General features: G+C 39.2%; 1 protein-coding gene across 7 annotated transcripts in view; it reads right to left on the reverse strand.

Moving 5' to 3' along the window:
• The window catches only part of KLHL32 (kelch like family member 32), a 261,906-nt gene that overhangs the window by 150,229 nt on the left and 92,761 nt on the right, over window positions 1–18,916 (reverse strand). For all 7 annotated transcript variants that reach the window (XR_006818394.1, XM_046006175.1, XM_046006177.1 and 4 more), the window contains one exon: window positions 308–415. Coding sequence is in view for 6 of the 7 variants with exons in the window: in XM_046006175.1 (XP_045862131.1) it covers window positions 308–415 (108 nt within the window). In the remaining variant the exon portion in view is untranslated. The remainder of the gene's footprint in view (window positions 1–307; window positions 416–18,916) is intronic.

Here is an 18,916-nt window from a genome sequence, read left to right on the forward strand (position 1 = left end):
TAATAACAGTTTTAAGTTATTTTGCAAACTCTTTTCCATAAGAGCATTCTTTAGGCTGTTTTAAAATTATACCAGCAAGCCTCTGAGCTCAGATTAAAATATTATGTTTCCAGGGTCATATTTAAACTCAAATTGTTTTACTCACCTTTCCATCCTTTTTGTTATAAAATCAAGGAGATGTGAACTTTTTTTTTAACATCAAAATGAATAACAAGAAAAATATCTAAATCTCATACCTCAAGGATAATCCCCACTGGTGAGCTGCAATTAAAATGTTAACCCTCTCAGAGGACACATGGTACCATACCTGGCCTGTGTATGCAAACTCCAGAGCCTGCTTCAAGCCAAGGCTGGTCACACCGTGTAAATTCACCTCGTCGGCTCCACTTTCCACCATACAGAGACTGAACATTGCCTGAGGTGGAAGAGAATGCAAGAGATGGGGAGTTACGGAACTTAAAAACAAGAGAATGAGACAAAGTCCTAAACAGACCAGGATAGACGGTCCATGACAGACTTCACAGCCTTTTTTCTGCCTCAGCTCAATGACACACCTCATTCCTCTCATCTGCCATGTAGCATACATTCTATTTCAGTGGCTCTCAAAATGTGAACCCTGGGCCAGCAATATCAGCATCACCTGGAAACGTTAGAGGACAGATTCCTGGGGGCCCAACCCAGACCTACTGAATCAGAAACTCACATAGGGGTCCAGCAATGTGCATTATGATTGGCCATCCAAGTGACTCTGATCCTCACTTGAGTTTGAGAACCTCTGTCTAGTTCTTTAGTGAAAATTAATTTGTCCCAAACCAATTCTCCAAATCAGTTCTACTGGATGATCAGTATGCCAAATGAAAACTTAAAAATTAAAAAAATGAAACTTGACAAATTTTTTAAAAATGCATTGGTTTGTCCCATGTCCAAAAAACCAACCAACCAACCCACAGTAATTTATACATATGTAACAAGTTTGATTTAGCAGGTATAAAGAGAAAATTCAATTTTGGGTTACCAATGATGAAATGTACTATTTAGGAATGTATTCATCTATATAGGGAAGAATTACCCTTACCCAAAGGAAGTTCTGGTCTTTTCCCTTGAATTCTGGAAGGTGATCTCTAGGCCCTTGGGATATCCTGCCAGACAGGAAGGTCCTTGTTTATCTGGGGAACAATGTGATTTATGATGGGATTTTGGGCCACACTATATCAGTTGTGACCTCCAGGGGAACTGGAGACTAAAGGTATTAGCCTGACCTCTAGGCAAGGCTGGAGGTGAAAGGTCAGTCACATGGGGAATGTGTAACTGAGCCCCAGTAAAAACTCTGGATACCAAAAGTTTGGGTGACTATCCCTGGTTGGCAGTCCTCTGTGCATTTTGTTACTTAGCATGGCCAGAAGGAGATACACTATGACTCCATAGGAGGAGGACCGCCAGCAGCTCTGTCTGTGGTCCCCTTCTGCATTCTGTCCAATATGTCTCTTTGTCTAATTCCAATTCATATCCTTTCCCTGTAATAAGCCAATTACCATGAGTATAAAAATTTTTAGCAAGTTCTGTGAGACTGCCTAGTGAATTATAGAATATGAGAATAGTTTTAGGAATCCCTTTCAAACCTGCAATTGGTGTCAGAAGTGGTAGAAGTCTTAAGGGAACTGTCCCTTCAAATTCTGAAGTTTAGCTAACTTCATAGAGATAAAATAAAAAGTGGAGGAAAAAAACCCCTTACTCAACTATATGGTAATATTTTACTTCACACTAATTTCTTTAATTCTAGAAATGTGATTTTTTTTGTTTTGCCAATGTATTAATAGTCTTCTCTTAGCAATTTTTATGTTGATAAATTTATTTTTGATCCTCACAATTCTGTATACTTTTATATATATTGAATGGTGGGTTTTGTTTGTTTTGTTTTTCAAGGGGGGGAGGGCAGAAGGAGAGAGAGAGAGAGAGAGAGAATTCCAGGCAGGCCCCACACCCAGCACAGAGCCCAACATGGGCCTTGATCTCATGACGCTGAGATCATGACCTGAGCCAAAACCAAGAGTCAGATGCTTAATTGACAGCCACAAAGGCACCCCTGAATGGTGGTATTAATTGATGGTCCATTATTTCTTCTGCAGATTCTCATTTCTATCTCACTCCATTAGAGAGTTCTGAATTTTCACAATGAATAGAATCCTCTTTATAGTTAAAATTTTAATTCTTAGAAATACACAATTATTGCTCCCTTGTCATTGGAAAAATTTTTTAATCATTGAAAAAATCTTGAAGACATGGGGAGTATGTAATGTGTAACATACACAATAATATTTGCTATATTAAATAGCAAACACGTAGAATATTTTACTTTCAGGAATTTACTTTATCATGAATAAATGAAATCTGATATTCCTTTAGAAGCTGTTAGTGGTAAAAGGTCAATATGGTGTATTTGGTAACTTGGTTAGTTAGTGAGTTGATCTGGCTTGCTATTGGGACCACTAGAGTTAAGGTGCTACACGACTGGTTAAGAACACTGGATTTGAAGTTGTGTAACCCCTGGTTTGGTGAACAACAGTGATTAAAGGCAAACTTGTAATTAAACTATTCCAGGTTTGACAAACACGTAACTTTTCTCGGATTCAGTTTTCTTATCTGGAAAATGGGGCCAAAAATTGTACCCACTTCATGAACTTCTTTGAAGATTAGATAACAGTGTATATATATGAAATATTCAGTAATAGTGCCTGCATAGGGCAAGGTCTTAGTGAAACTTATATACTGTAATAACAAGGAAATAGAGTTAAGTTTCTTTTATGTATTCTTTGTAACAAAGTAACAAAGAAGTGATATAGGGGCACCTGGATGGCTCAGGGGTTAAACCTCTGCCTTCGGCTCAGGTCATGACCCCAGGGTCCTTGGATCGAGCCCCATATCCAGCTCTCTGCTCAGTGGGGAGCCTGCTTCCTCCTCTCTCTCTCTCTCTCTCTCTCTGCCTGCCTCTCCACCTACTTGAGATCTCTGTCAAATAAATAATATCTTTAAAAAAAAAAAAGCAGTGATATATACTCTCTGGGGATTTTTGGTGTTTTTTTTTTAATTTATTTATTTTTTCAGCGTAACAGTATTCATTGTTTTTGTTTTTGAAATCAAGTTCAGCTATAGATAAAAAGGGCTATCAGAAATTGATTTTAATGTAAATGGATTCTACTTATGCATTTGTGAAAGATCCAAAGTCAAAACCAGGGGCATCTGGCTCTTACAGATGGAAGAACATGCAACTCCTGACCTCAGAGTCCTGAGCTCAGGCCCCACACTGGGCATGGAGCCTACTTAAAAAACTAAATCAATAAATCAATAAAATGTCAGAACTAAAAAGCACAGGTCACAATAAAAAAGGACTTTCCATTTGTGTAATTCTGAATTTGCTACTAGACTTCATACAGCTCCTCCTCTAAACAAAACAAAACCCTGGAAGAAATGGCAGTTGTTTTTTTTCTTCATGTCTGTTTTTTATTACATGGGTGTTTCAATTTTTAATATTTCCAACACTAATTTCTTTTTTCAGATCTTCCAAGTTGCAATTGCACCAGAAATGGTGACCTGCAGCTCTCCATCAACTCCACTGTTGACAGAAATGACTCAAACTGCAGAAGGATTATCTAGGTTAATGAAATGCAAAAAGTTCCTGAGAGACAATACAAACTTCATAGGGTTGTCATTAGGTTGTCCCTAATCCAAGCTGAATGCCCTACTTTCCCATGTCTTGTTTCGATCCCAGTTGGAACGAGAGCTAAGAAACAGCTCCTCTTCTGCTCTCTGCCCAAATTCTGTTCCTTTCAAACACTTTCCTAGTGACAGTCCCTCTCAAAATCCCTATGTCTGGCTACAGGACTTTATTCCTATCCCCTAGTTTAAGGACTGATCACATCATAAAAACCATCACTGCCATTTCCATAAACACACAACCTCCATACTGATATCGTATCATATAGTCTTAGAAACTTAATGTTATAAATTTAAAACATGGTAATTTTTAAAAGTAACAAAACCAGTTAAGGAGAAGAAAAAAGGAAACTATTAAATCAAGGTCTATATTTTGGGTTTAATAAACTTACAAGGCAACTCAATTAGAAGAAGTCACACTAGATACCACCAAAGGAAGAAAGAACCCAGTCATTTGTCAATCGTGAAGCTTGTGAGATGTCAAGAGCCTGTGAAATAATGTCAAGAGAGCTTCTAGAGCCCACAGGGAAGGACAAAGCATCCTTTGGTAGCAAAAGAGGTGATGGGACCATGGGTGCTGTCTTTTACCACTGAATGTCCTGAAAAGGTAAACTGTAAGCTCCATGAACTGTAGGCACCATGTCTTCCTTACTCACTGTGGAGCCCCTAGACGCTCACACTTGCTTGCATGCATGCAATAAATATGGATAAATGAATGAATGAATGAATGAATGCACGAATGAACCAACACACTCTTCAAAAATTCAGATGATGATGCAGCTGTAGGTGATGTTCAGCTATTGCACGTTGTTGTAAACAAAAATAATTAATCTGACATAGTAAAGAATTTCTGGGTGCAAGGTGTTTCAGACAAGTAGCTAAAGTAGCTACAGTGAAAGAGAAGGAATACCCACCATAAGCTAAGTACAAATTAGTTCACTTGTAGACATTTAGAAAAAAGTAAGAACATATGGCAATGCCCTCTATCAAGCCACAACATTCTGCCAAAGCACGGGATGAGGTTCTGCTTAGAGATATGGAAGCACTGCAGAGATTCATCCTCGGTTCATGCTGTTTTTGTCTTTGCGAGAGCCTGGGCCAGGCTGAGATTTACAGTTGTCACAGCTCATTCTTGGCTGATAATGTGCTGCCGCCACCACAAATCTTTCTAATTGAAAACCCAGTTTGTGAGAACACAGTCCACTTGAAGTGCCAACCACAGAGAGAACTGCCGATTTATAGTGTGTCGTGCCTCCTATATTTCACACAGAAATGACGCCAATGGAGTCTTAAAACCACAGTACATGAATCAAGTTTCTTCGGGTCATGTTAGTTGTCACGCAGTCACAAGATGAACTACAACCCATTTTAGGTTGGTGCATGATGCCCCAAAACTGCCCAGTGGAAATGCTATGTCTTCAAAGATGAGAACACAGACCTTTTCAAGCGCTTGAAGTTGGTAAAATAGGATCTTTTCACCTAGAAACTACACGTAGCTTTGGAGTTGCCCTGGACATGGGCAAGAGGTACAGTGAATTCCATTTTTTCAGGAATCCAAATGATTTTATGGATGAAATAACTGCATTGTGTTCGGTGCACTCAACCCTTATCTTTTATGAGAGAGTTAAGCCAAAGTAAACAAACACGTTTAAGAAAGTTATTGAAAAAAGCAACTTGCAATGATGGCAGCATATGGATATGCTGATCCCGAGCCCCTCCATCTTTCATTACGACAAGTAACTAGTGTTACTTACTAGTGATGTTTACAATTGCCATGTGTCATCACAGAGATCTGAGCTAACTTCTGAATCAACAAAGATTACATTTTGCTCAATTTAGTGTTAATGGTGATTACCTTTCATCGTATTTTGGTTATATCTCCCATATAGAATGGGTGGTAAATCTCACTTAATGAGACTGTTCAATTAACCACAATGGCCCATTTCCCTGGCATTAAGGGGAGAATGTTCCTGACCACAGCTGAACTGGACTATTTACCTTCTTTATCTCCCAACTGCAAAAGTAATCCAATTGATCTGGGGAGCTTAATGGCCCACAAGAGTAGGAATCTTTGGTTACTGGGGTCTTCCCCCAGTATATCTGTAGCTGTTTTAATTCTTCCTCCAACAGTATAGTAATAGTCTCAGAGAATAAAATATCAGGACAAATAAAAACACCAAATTACATTACTATACCTATAATTAAGCAGCCACATTTAATTATTTCTTAAAATAATTTTTTTCCTTCACTTTAACCATATAAAGAAAAATTCACCTTACACACTAAAAACTGTGAAACATATTGGTTTTCCCCAACATCTTCAAATATGTAACTTGTTTATTCAAAGAATCTAGCTGTATTTCACAGCTTTGCTCTTGGCACAGTTGCTTCTTAAATTAACTACATAGTGATAATGAGCCCTTCAAAACCAGAATGATTATGGTTTATACTATTTCTCTATAGAATTCTCCTCCTCCTAGATGTTGCTGTATTTCAACTACTTGGGTCTTCTTGGGAATGGGATAGAAAAAGGACACAAATCAAGGTGTTTTTCATTTAGCTAGTAAATTTGTAAAGGTCAGAAACTGCTGCCCATCATGAACTCAGACTATCCATGAGTGGTATTTATCCTTGTCAATGGTTACACACTCTGGAAAATGGAAAATGGCGACCACACATCTGGTTTTGGCCTTGGGTCATGCTCTTGAATCCTTTGACTTCTGTTCATTCTTGTGGTACTTCTGTTCCCTTTTTGTCTATGGCTGTATTTCTTTGGTATGGATTTCAAACCTTTACTCCCCACCATGTAAAGAAGTCTGTTCTGTCAGATATTTAGGGATGATGCTTACTCTTCCTTATTGAATAAATTTGATAAGCCATTATTGAATGAATCTTTTTGCACAGAGACCATTTGTTCTGTCCTCATGTGACACAATCCTGCCTTTCAAGATCTGCCAAGGACATACTATCCAAAACCAAACATGAATCTCCTCCACTCCAACAGCTGTCCTAAAACAGAATTTGGGGCCCATGTCAAGAGCCGATGCGATACAGAGTCTGAACAAATCAGGGAAGTTGGCTCTGAAGAAGGAAAGTTTCAGAGGGCCGTTATATCAGAAGAGTCTGAAAGCCTGAAGTAAAAAATAAGAGGTGGAGTAACTGAGGAGGCCAAGTGAGGGATTCTATGTCCCTATGATAAACGTTCAGGGAAGATTCTGTAAGACTCAGAAGAGGCTCTCATGGTGCTTATCAAAACCACACTGGGCGTGTTTTAAGCATCACGGCTAAAATTCTAGCCTCTCTTCTGTAAATGGAATCTTGAAACTAGAAGGTACCTTAGAGATCACCGGTCCCTCACTACTCAGGTGTGGTCCCTGGGCCAGCAGCACTGGCATCATCAGGGAACTCCTTAGAGATGAAGCATTTCAGATGCACCTCATACCTACTGGATGGAAGGTGTATGTTAACAAAAGCTGCGGGTGACCCGTGTGCACATCACAATTTGAGAGGGACAGCTATAGTCAGTCCTCTGCCCTTTGCGACACTCCTTGAGTATTTGTATTTAAATATTCAAAGAGATGAGACATCCAATACTTTGCATGAGAATAGGAAGTATTAGTAATAACCTCCAGAATACTGAATCATAATCATGCTCCTGACAATTTTCTCCCCTTTGTCCTAGTAGAATTTCAATAAATTCACTGTTGTTTGATAGCTTTTATGATATGTGGTCACAGCTCTTAAGTCTCCTCGTGGAAGGAGCGCCTAATCCAAAACGTTAGCACTCCAGGCCAATGCGAAATCCTGGCATCTGGGTAGAAGACCTGAGTCCAAATCCAAGCAAGGGAGGACCAGTCACTACATCTTGCTGGGTGGGAGGAGAGATTATTGCTTGTGAAATAAAAGTTAAAGAAGACTCAGCGTTTCAAGAACAAGGCCTTGGGAAGAGAAAGTTGTCCTATGTTCTTGGATGGAAGTGGTGGTAGCAGCCTTCAGGTAAATCTGTCACGACACTCTCCCTTCCCCAGTGACCCCGGCTGACTTTATCTGAGTCATCTCCTTCTTAACGTATTTGCCTGAAGAGGAATTTCACGTGGCCATCATGCAGCTGCTACTGACACAACCCCCCCAGACCCATTCCTATGGAATTCAAAAACCAGAAGCTTTTAAGGAGTCTCTATATGTCATAAAGGACGACAAGGCCCTGGCACCTTGTTGATGCCTAATCTGGTATCTCTAGCTGCCTGGAGCCTGGCTGAGGGCTGTGAGGCCAAATCCAGACTCAACTGAGAGTGGTCAAGATCTTATTATGTCTGTTGTGGGTCTGAAGAAGGGAGATGGAGCAGAGGCACCCGCCCTGCGTCATAAAGTATCCATGTGTACAATCATACAACACACCATTTCTGTCTTAGAGTTCATGACATCATCACATAAAATCTCTGACCTCTTGGCTCCAGAAAAGTTTTTGGAAGAATGTTGATAATAATGTGGAATTGCTTTAATTATCACTTATCATTCCTCTCTTTAAAAATCCAGGGTAAGTTAATGACCACTATTCAGAATTTAATCCAAAATTTCAGGAGCTCTTCTTTTATTTGTAATGTCCTCTTTATATGTTTCTTCAGTGTGCCACCATTAAGTAATGTGTGGACAACTTCAGATACAGGTAACCAGCCCAGCTGTAGAATCTCTCTCCCACCTTTCATTTTATTCATCCCCATTGGTTTGACAGTTGTGAGTAGGCAATCCATGCTAGAGTTACTCTCCCATTATTTGGCTATACACAGATGAGGACAGAGGCCCAGCTCACACACAGTTTCTTCTAACTCCATTAGTTAAGCAACCAATCATTGGAACCTTCCTGATCCAAGACAGAACAGGCCAGTGTACTATGATGTGTCTGGGTTGTCATATATGTTCAAGTCCACCACTTCTGCAAACACAGTGGATGCTCTGTCGTGCAGATGGCCAAGTTTCCGTATCTTACAGAGTAAGAAAAGAACTTAGGAATAGTCCTCAAGAAGTTCTAATACTTCTCAAAAGTAACTGGGTGCCTGGGTATCTCAGTTGGTTAAGCAGCTGCCTTCAGCTCAGGTCATGATCCCAGGGTCCTGGGATCAAGACCCACATCAGGCTCCCTGCGCAGTGGAGAGCCTGCTTCTCCCTCTGTCTGCCTCTCTGTCTACGTGTGCTCTCTCTGTCAAATAAATAAATCTTTGGAAAAAAAAAAAAAGAACTAACTGAAGAACTTCTTTTAGTCCCATGAAAATTTGTATGTGCATATACATAATTTTTAAAGTGATATGAATGATTGATATGGAACTCTCAATTATCACTTTGGAGTCATATGCCTCTAAATGAGAAGAATGCTGGTAATTCAATCCTTCAGGAATCCAGGCATGCAGGCCCAAAATCCAGTCAACATCAGATGGGCTAATTAAAAGCAATTGAATCAACAAGCAGCTGGATCCATCCAGTGTGGACACTTCATTTTGAATCAGTTTTTTATAAAAATGATGAACAGAATCAGAGCATATCTCTAGATCCCAATAATTCTTTACATCAATTCATCTGATTCACATGATCAGCTGTCTTGCCCCCTTTTAGAAACCATCTGTCTTGACTCAATATTCCATTTCTAAAGATTTGAAATTTTCATCAGCTTTATTATCCTTCAAACACGCATTCTTGTTCTTTCAGATGGAGCTAAGGTTGACTGTATCACTGTGATTAAATAAGCATGAGTGAAATTGTGATTTTAAATAAAACGGCGTGCAAGCTATAATTTTAAGAGGATAAAAAAGATATGGCAGGAAAAAATGAAATAGTCTTTCAAACGCACACTTGAAGCAAATAAAGAGCTTAGCACAAGGACGGCACAAAATAAATGATTTTTTAAAAGTTAGCTATTATTTCAAGTTGCAAATATTTCTTCCAGCTTCATAATATTTATATTCAGGAGAAGTGAATCCGTTCAAATGAGGAAATAAAACGCAGACCAGAGTTCACGGTGCTTTCACCATAATGAATACACTGCACTATCAGCGCAATAATGAGAATAACCGTCGTCCTATCTGAAATGTTAATGACTTCTCTGGCACTGATGCAGTTTTAAAAGGGAATGTGACAATGATTCTTCAGAGGCTCTCAGCTTTCATTTAAAAAGGAAGTAACATTTGACCACTACCACTAGCAACTGCTACCTCACCTTGAACTGACAAAGGGAATTCTATTTTTAAGGAATGTGTTCAGTTTTAAAAGGAAATTATGAAACGATTTTAATTGTTTTAAAAAGAAATAAAAAAAAAAAAACAAACCCTCAAACCTTTTGGTGCTCAGGAGGCCCTATCTCACAGGACATCTAAATCGGCCTCCTTGCCTCTCCCACTACTGCAGTTTCTATACCAGCCAGACATGTAGCTGCTCCCCGTCAGCCAGGCAGTTAATGCTTATCGAATGTCCACCAAGTGTTAGTCTGTAATAGACTGTCTATAAAATGTCAGATTGAGTGCTTAATTTGGCTTTGCTGAATGTCAAGGACATCATTAGTGGTGTTATTTTTTTTTGGCTAGATTTAAAAGCTATTTCATGAGGCCTCTTCTTGGTGGATATTAACTAAATGACTGTTCATCAGGTACAAGTTGCAGAAAGCCAACATCTACTCATAGACAACAGTTATGACTTGGGTGAAAAATCGAGAACATTTGAACTGTGGGTGATTTTTGTCATTTTTGACAGTTCCTTGGAACTATAGTTGTTTGTAGGTTATTTTAAAAGCCACCATCTCCTTAAGAAAAGTCTATTGCAACATGTTAAATCCCCCTTTCTGAACCAGATTCTGGTATTTTTGGAGTTACAAGTTGAGGGGCACAACCATACACTACCACATTAGGTTCTCAACTAATTAACCAAGGACTCAAAACTTATGAGCAGCCAGGTGTCCAGTTTTCCCTGGCTCCTAATTCCCTAGTGGCTTTGGGTGATATGTTTTATGTAAGACTAGGCCAGCTGGATCTGAGAAAATAGCTAAGTGTCTGTTGGGTCGCAAGTCTTATGGACTAGGTGCTTAAACACCCTCTTCAGCAGTGCACATTTCCTAAGAACCTAATTAGTTCTATGTTAGGGAACTGATTGTATCAATCATCACTCTCCTGGCTTTTAATTTGATATCAGCATCAGCAACGCCATATTCTCATGCATGGGAAGAAACCAGAGTTTAGTGCTCCATGTCTCTGAGCATCCTTCTGCTTTCCACCACCACACCAGCAATTATGCAGAGAGATCTCTGTGGATAAAGACAAACAAAATGACAGTTTCAACGAAGGCCATTTTTACTTATGTAAGTTGAAACGGGTATTGCGGACAAGTTTTATGTTTACTGCTCTATCTGTGGGCCCAGGCATTCTTGTCACTACTTAATAAATCTGATCCAAACCCCAGAGCAGAAAGGGCTGTGGCTTACAGTTCCACAAAGTTTAATAAAAAATGAAATGGTAGCTTTTTGTCTTTATTGGTTTTTTTTTTACTAATATAAGTAATCCATGAATATAGCCTTCATTAAAAATTAAGTTATCATACATAAAAACTGAAGTCTTACTTTCTGAAAAAGTAGTATTTACGCAAAACCTGAGAAGGGCAAAGGAGTAAGTCATGTGGTTACCTAGATTAATGTAGGGAGATGAAATGGCTGTGCAAAGGCCCTGAGGTGGGAGCTTGACAGGTGTATCTGTGGAATAATAAGGAGGCCATTGTGATTGGAGTGGAGGAAGGAAGGGCAAAAGTCCTACGAGGGAGGCCTGAAGAGGTAGAATCAGGTAAGCAAATGAGGTTGGCTTTTACTCTGAGTGAAAGTAGAAGTCATCAGAGGGGGATGAGCAAAAGTGATATAATCTGACTCATATCTTCATTAAGATCACTGGGGCTGCAGTATTGAAATAGATTCCAAGAGATCGAGGATTGAAGGAGAATGATAAAGTAGGAGAATTTTGCAAAACCCCAGGCATAAGAAGATAGTGGCTTCCACTAGCTGGTAGTAGTACAAGTGGTTGGAGTCTGAATAAATTTTGAAAGTAGCACCGTGGGACTTGCTGGCAGTTCGGATGCAAGAGAAAGGAGTCAGGAATTGTGGTGGTTTGGGGCCTGCATCAACAGTTGCCATTAACTGAAATGGAGAACACTGTGCAAGGAGCAGGTCTATGGGAGGAAAACAGGAGTTTGAAAAGATTTATTTAGAAGTGCCTGGGTGGTTCAGTAGGTTAAGCATCAGCCTTCAGCTCAGGTCATGACCCAGGGTCCTAGATTTGAGTCCCACATGGGGCTCCCTACTCAGCGGGGAGTCTGCTTCTCTCTCTCCCTCTGCTGCTCCCCCTGTGTATTTCTCTTTCTCTCCTGCTCTCTGTCAAATAAATAAATAAAATCTTTTTTTAAAATGATATTTTTAAAATTTTTTATTTATTTATTTGAGAGAGAGGTTTATTTATTTATTTGAGAGAGAGGGTGAGAGACCATGGGCTCAAGTCAAGAGTCTGAGGCTGACTGAGCCACCCAGGCTCTCCTGTGATACCTCTTAAACATCCAGGTAGAGATGATGAATAGGTCGTTGGATATACCAATTCTGCATTTTAGGAATAGGTCCAATCCGGAGATAGAAATTTGGGAGCCATCATCTGTGATGATTAATTTTGCCAGTTTGAGGAGATCATGCAGTTCCCCGCTATTTGGTCATACATTATTCTGTGTGTATCCGTGAAGGTGTCTCTGTGAGAGATTAACATTTGAATGGACGGACTGAGTAAAGTGGATTTCTCTTCCTAATGTCGGTGGGCCTGGTATGATCAGTTAATGGCCTGGGTAGAACAAAAGGCTCACCAACAGAGGATTCTCTTTGCTTGGCTGCCCTCAAACTAGAATGCTGACTTTTAGGAAAAAGTCAAAGTGGCCTTTGGCCACACACTCAAATGGTCTCAAGCTTGAAGTTTTAGACTGAAACTACTCTATTGGTCCCCCTGAATCTCCAGCTTCCTGACTGCACAGATCTTGGGACTTCTTAGCTTCTAGAGTTGCATAAGTCAATTCCTTATAATAAGCTTCTCTCCCTATATATAAAATCCTATTGTCCTCTTGGTTCTGTTCTATGAAGAGTCCTAATATATTATTTTATATATCACATAGATATGTATATTGCATGTGTGTGTGTGTGTATAGCCCAGTAAAGCCATGGAACAGTACGAGATTATCCTGAAAGCTGGTACAGACAGAAAAGAAGTGCAAAAACTGAATCCTGGCAACTCTAATTTTTAGAAGTTGGGGAAATGAGGCCAAACCTGAAAAGAATATAAAGAAATAGCAGCCAGTGAGTGGAGGAAAACCTGGAAAACCCGGAAAACCCAAAAGCCCAGTGAAAAAAGTGTTTCAAAAAACAGGAAGTAATCAAGCTGATGATGAGTTTTAAAAAAAGAGGACTGAAAATTATTGGATTTAGCTATATTTTATTTATAATTTTTTTAAAGATTTATTTATTTATTTGACAGAGAGAGATCACAAGTAAGCAGAGAGGCAGGCAGAGAGAGAGGAGGAAGCAGGCTCCCCGCTGAGCAGAGAGCCTGATGTGGGGCTCGATCCCAGGACCCTGAGATCATGACCTGAGCTGAAGGCAGAGGCTTAACCCACTGAGCCACCCAGGTGCCCCTACAATTTTTTAATCTATGCTCATAAGTGAGATATGGCTCTTATTTCTTTTACTGCCGTTATGTTTTGGCAATAGAATTATGCTAGCCTTCTAAGTGAGGGGTGGCTTTCCATTTTCTTTTCGACTTTAGAAAAAGTTTATTTAATAAGGGAAATAACTTAACTACAGAGTTGGCAGCACTAACAAGTAAAAAACTCTGGGCCCATTGTCTTTCTGAGGAGGTATGTGGCTACTTTTTGATGACTACCCCAATTTCTTACATTTCCTTGTCTTTTGGTCTAATTTTGGTAATTCCTATTTTTCTAGAAACATATTCGCCAAGGTATTGAAGTGTATTGGTATAAAGTTTCTATGGTATCTCTAATAATCATTTTTACTTTTCTAAGCCTCTAAATATCAACTTTTTCATTTTTTATATAAAAAAAACTTTTGTTTCTTATATATGGCCTTTTCCTTTTTTACAATTCTTGAAAGCATTGACAAATTTTTCCTAAATAATTCATATTTTTCAAAAATAGTTGAAAAATACTTGATGTTAATTTTTTTCTATTTCATGAATACCTACTTTTATCTTTATTTCCTTTCTGCTATTTTATTAGCATTTATTTTATAATTCCAATGTTTGAGTTGTAAACATAGTTCATTATTCGGGGTCTTTACTATTTTTATTTATTTATTTATTTATTTATTTTTTTAAGATTTTATTTATTTGTTTGACAGAGAGAGAGATTACAAGTAGGCAGAGAGGCAGACAGAGAGAGAGGAGGAAGCAGGCTCCCTGCGGAGCAGAGAGCCCGATGCGGGGCTCGATCCCAGGACCCTGAGATCATGACCTGAGCCGAAGGCAGCGGCTTAATCCACTGAGCCACCCAGGCGCCCCGTCTTTACTATTTTTAAATGGATGCACCAAAGCTTGGAGAGGACACTGTGATGTGTCACCCAGGTCCCTCTTTACCGAAGAATTTGTGGTCCTGTCTTCTGGGAAGCTGAGGATGGCCTCCGCCACTGAGAGTGCCTTGCCCAAGACCCTTCCCTGTGTAGCCCATAGCTGATGACTGATAGATGCAAGAATATGAAGTCCTGGCCACGTCCATCCACACTGAAGGGCATTTTAGCTCCAGAATTCCCTGTAGAGTCAGCTGAGACTATTGCTGGGCTTAACATCAAAAATCAACTTCTCCTCCTAAACCTTGCTTTCTTCACCTCCCTCTGTGGGTGCTGATTCCAATTGATCTTCACACTAAACTCTCTGAGAGTCTTCTTCCCAGGGAACCCAAACTGCAAAAAGGTTACAACTGTCCTTCTCCAAATCCGTATTAAGAAAAATCCGTTAACCGATACCTAAATATTTTGTTATTTCAATACTCATTTTCCCTTTAAATCATGAACTGTGAAGAGTGCTTTAAAAAAAAAATTCAGGGCGCCTGGGTGGCTCAGTGGGTTAAAGCCTCTGCCTTCAGCTCAGGTCACGATCCCAGGATCCTGGGATCAAGTCTCGCATTGGGCTCTCTGCTCAGCAGGGAGCCTGCTTCCTCCTCTCTCTGTGCCTGCCTCTCTGTCTACTTGTGATCTCTGTCTGTCAAATAAATAAATAAAATCTAAAAATTCAAGGGTATGAGAGATAGGACTATTAACTTTGTTACTAATTCCTGGTTTCAATGAGTTCCTCATGGCCTACTCACTATGTGGTCAGAATGACCTACTTAACTTTAGTTTTTATAACTGTTTCATGTGCATTGAAAATCTGTGTGGTCCATATCCTCTACCTTAATTTTTATTATTATTTTTAATCTACATGATCTGCTAGTTTCAGAGAGAAGAGTATTAAAAAAATCCAACCAGAATTGAGGATTTATTGACTTCTCTCTATGATCCTATTTTTTTCATATTTTGAAGCTTTATAGTAAGTAGATATAGGTCCATCACTATTGCCTTCTTGATAGATTGTTACTTTGATCAGCACAGAATATCACTTTGTTCCTTCTAATTCTGTTTATTTTGAATTCTACTTTGTGTCATACTAATATCATGACACATACTTCATTAGTGTCTGACTAATATATTTTTCTGGAATGTTTGTCTTGTAAACAAAATATACTTAGTTTCATATTTTAAATGAATCTGAGTTTGTGCCTTTGGATGACCTTGAACAATTTACATATTTTGTTATTACTAAATTATTTGGTCTAATTTCTGCCATCTCATGTTGTGTTATTTCTAATACTCCCCCGCCCTTTTCCCTTGGATATATGTAGCAACGAAAAATTCTCTTCATTAAACATTAATTACGCTTACTGTAAAATCTCTTCCTGATTGTCTTCATAGCCATTTCCCACACTGTCATAGTTTCATACATTCCTTGAGTCTGTTGATGATTCTATATGAATTAAGGGGATGTGACATTATAATCTTAGTTTTAAAACAGATAAAGCCCAAATTCTCATGGCTTCACTCACTTGTGGCACAGTCCAGTGCGTGTATTCCTAGCTGAGCAACCATCCACAATATTTAGTGTCCAGGCTCCTTTCGTATCAGGGCTCTGTTCCGTGAGTTTCTATTTGGCTTGCAGATGAGAAAAAAGACTGTGGAGCAGCAACATCTGCTCATAACCACTTCATCCTGAGAATAGCTTACACCTTCTAATCACGCTCACCTGGCAAGAACTAGTCACGTGGCCCCACCAAGATGCAAGGGGTGCTGGGAAAGGAAGTCCCTGGATGAGCAGACACTTCTAAGCAACAACTCCAGAAAGGAAGCATAAATCATTGCGGATTAGCTGGCTACCTCTGCCACATTCCTTTTTTATGGCTTCCTGAATTATTCGGTTCATCTATCAGTACTTCTACAATAGGTAACTCTGACCCCTTTGCTGACACAAATCATTTCTCTATGCTCTTGTCCACCTGATCCTTGCATGAACCCCAGCCTTCTGTTTTGTGTTTGCCATTATCTGTCCCATCAGCAACCCCTCCAGAATGGAATGCTGCCAGCAAACCTTTACCTATAAGCAAGCAGACCAACTCCTCACCTAATAATGAGGGGATTCCGTCTGGTGGCCTAAGTCTTGGATGAGAACCTTGGGTATCAGAAACCCCCATTTGGAATTAGCTTTGCCATCTGTCTCTGAGCTCAAGTAAGATCTTTGAGACACAATCAGCTTGACTCTGCTTATTAATCCTCTAAATCCCAAACACACTGCATGTAGTAACCCAAGAAGTCATACACAGGATTCTCTTTCTTGAAATTAACATCTTTAAAGTAAAATGTTAAATTTGTTTCCCCAGTTCTAGTCATATCCTCTTCAAGAACGAGAAGGCATTCTAACTCGCTCCGACACTGAGTATTCAGTGGAGTAGGAGGCAGATGAGCAAGGCGTAGAGAACCCGGGCTTTGGAGTCCAATAAATAAGGGTTTGAGCCTTAAGGCTGTAGTAGCTATGTGATCTTGGCCAGGTTACCTTACCTCCCTAGGCCTCAGTTTTCATAAGCACAAGCACAAAATGAAGGTATCTGTCTCAGACAACCACTACATATTATCTGGCTTGCAGTAGGTGCTCAATCAGAATTTGTCAAATGAGTCAATGAGTTCTTTTCCTTCAAACCTTTGGAGTGTCCACGAAGTCATTTCTAATTCTAGATGAAATTTCTTTCTTTTTTCTTTTTCTTGAGAGGGGTAGAGAGGGCAGGGAGGGGCAGAAAGAGAGATTGAGAGAGAATCTTAAGCAGGCTCCACATCCAGCATGGAGCCCAACGCTGGACTCCATCTCACAACCCTGAGATCATGACCCAAGCCACAACCAAGAGTCAGACACTTAACCAACTGAGCCACCCACGTGCCCCTTCAATGAAAATTTCTAATTAATTTCCTCTTGCCTTGTAATTCTGTACACTGACATACGAGCACTTCAGTGAATAAGCATTATTTGCCACTCACTTCCTTGTTGTTTTATCCTCTCACATACAGCTCTTATCATTTTACTTGCTTCTTGCCAATTACACCTATCAATCTCTACAGTTTATTTTGCTGTATGTTTTCACAGCCCTTTAATTCCATTTTAAATCTTTTTTGATAGACCACTTACAACAACATACATGATATGATTTCCCCATAAAAAAGCCAACACTCCTATTTATCTAGTATCCAAATACCAGAAAGCATGTTTATTGCTTTTTTCCATGACAACATAAATGAGAACTGAAAATGTATTGCACACTCTAACGCAAGAAAAACACTAAATGGTATTTGAATCTCAAAAGAGATTAAATTTCAGGGCCCCTGGGTAGCTCAGTCAGTTAACTGTCTGCCTTGGGCTCAGGTCAGGATCCCAGGGTCTGGGATCGAGACCCCGTGTAGGGCTCCCTGCTCAGCGGGGCGTCTGCTTTGTCCTCTCCTTTCTGCCTCTCCCTCGCTCATTCTCATTCTTACTCTATCAAACAAAATCTTTTAAAAAAGAGATTAAATTTAAAAAGAATAGTTTTAACATACATAATTAATCATATGTCTTTGCTTTACTGTATCAGTAATTCATGCTCTATTTATTATAGGTTAATGTTTTATACTTATTGCATTATATGTATATAATAATCTAAACATAATGATCTAAAAGGGATATATTTCTTTTTCTCAACTAAAATTGTAACTAACTACTCCCCAGTCACAATGAAGAATTACATTTAAATTCACTGCATTAAAAGTACCAAGATGAAAAAAACGAATCTATTTTTATGAGAATTGGCTATGAATATGGTTTCATCTATGTTAAGATAGTCAACAGAGTAAAAATGAAAAGACATTTTTCCTATCCAAAAATAATATCTAAAAGCACACATTATTAAAGATTAATTTAATATTATTGGATTTGGCTGAGAAAAAGAAAAATGTTCCATTTTTCCATCTTATAATATCGACATGTGCTTCTACCCAATATAAGCCAAAGTATATATTTATTGTTTAGAGAGAGGCTTTTAAGGGAAAAATCAGTGAAAAAAGATAAAAAGTGAAGAAAAGAAGGAATGATGGCACAGAGGAAACCAGGAAGACAGAAACATAAAGAGATCCAGAAATAGCCATGCAGAAAGTCAGAGAGAGCACCATGGACTGAGAGATGCACTCACCACTGGCCGTCATCCAAACCGTGCAGAGAAAAATGAGTGACATGTTCATGTAACAGCTCTACCTTGGGCTCTTTTATGATGCATGACTGTGGCCTTTCTGCAACTATAAGCAAAATGCCATGTTGCTTCTTGGTATACACAATTACCAGGCAATTCCTGTGTTCACTCACAAACTATTCATTGAATGCCTACTATCCTACGCCTGTTAGGTATGTTGCTGATTTAGGAGTGAATAAGAAAGACAAAAACTTCTGCCCTGATGATGCTTACAAATGGAACTGAGTTTGTCAGTTGAGAAAGCTCCACTGAGAATGGAGCTTTCTTTGCTCCACCGTGGAGTAACATTTTAATTTAATTGCCATGGTCATTCACCTCCTTTGTAACTTTGGTTGTTGGTTTCTGG

The sequence above is a fragment of the Meles meles genome, chromosome 5, assembly GCF_922984935.1.
Source record: "Meles meles chromosome 5, mMelMel3.1 paternal haplotype, whole genome shotgun sequence".
NCBI lineage: Eukaryota > Metazoa > Chordata > Mammalia > Carnivora > Mustelidae > Meles > Meles meles.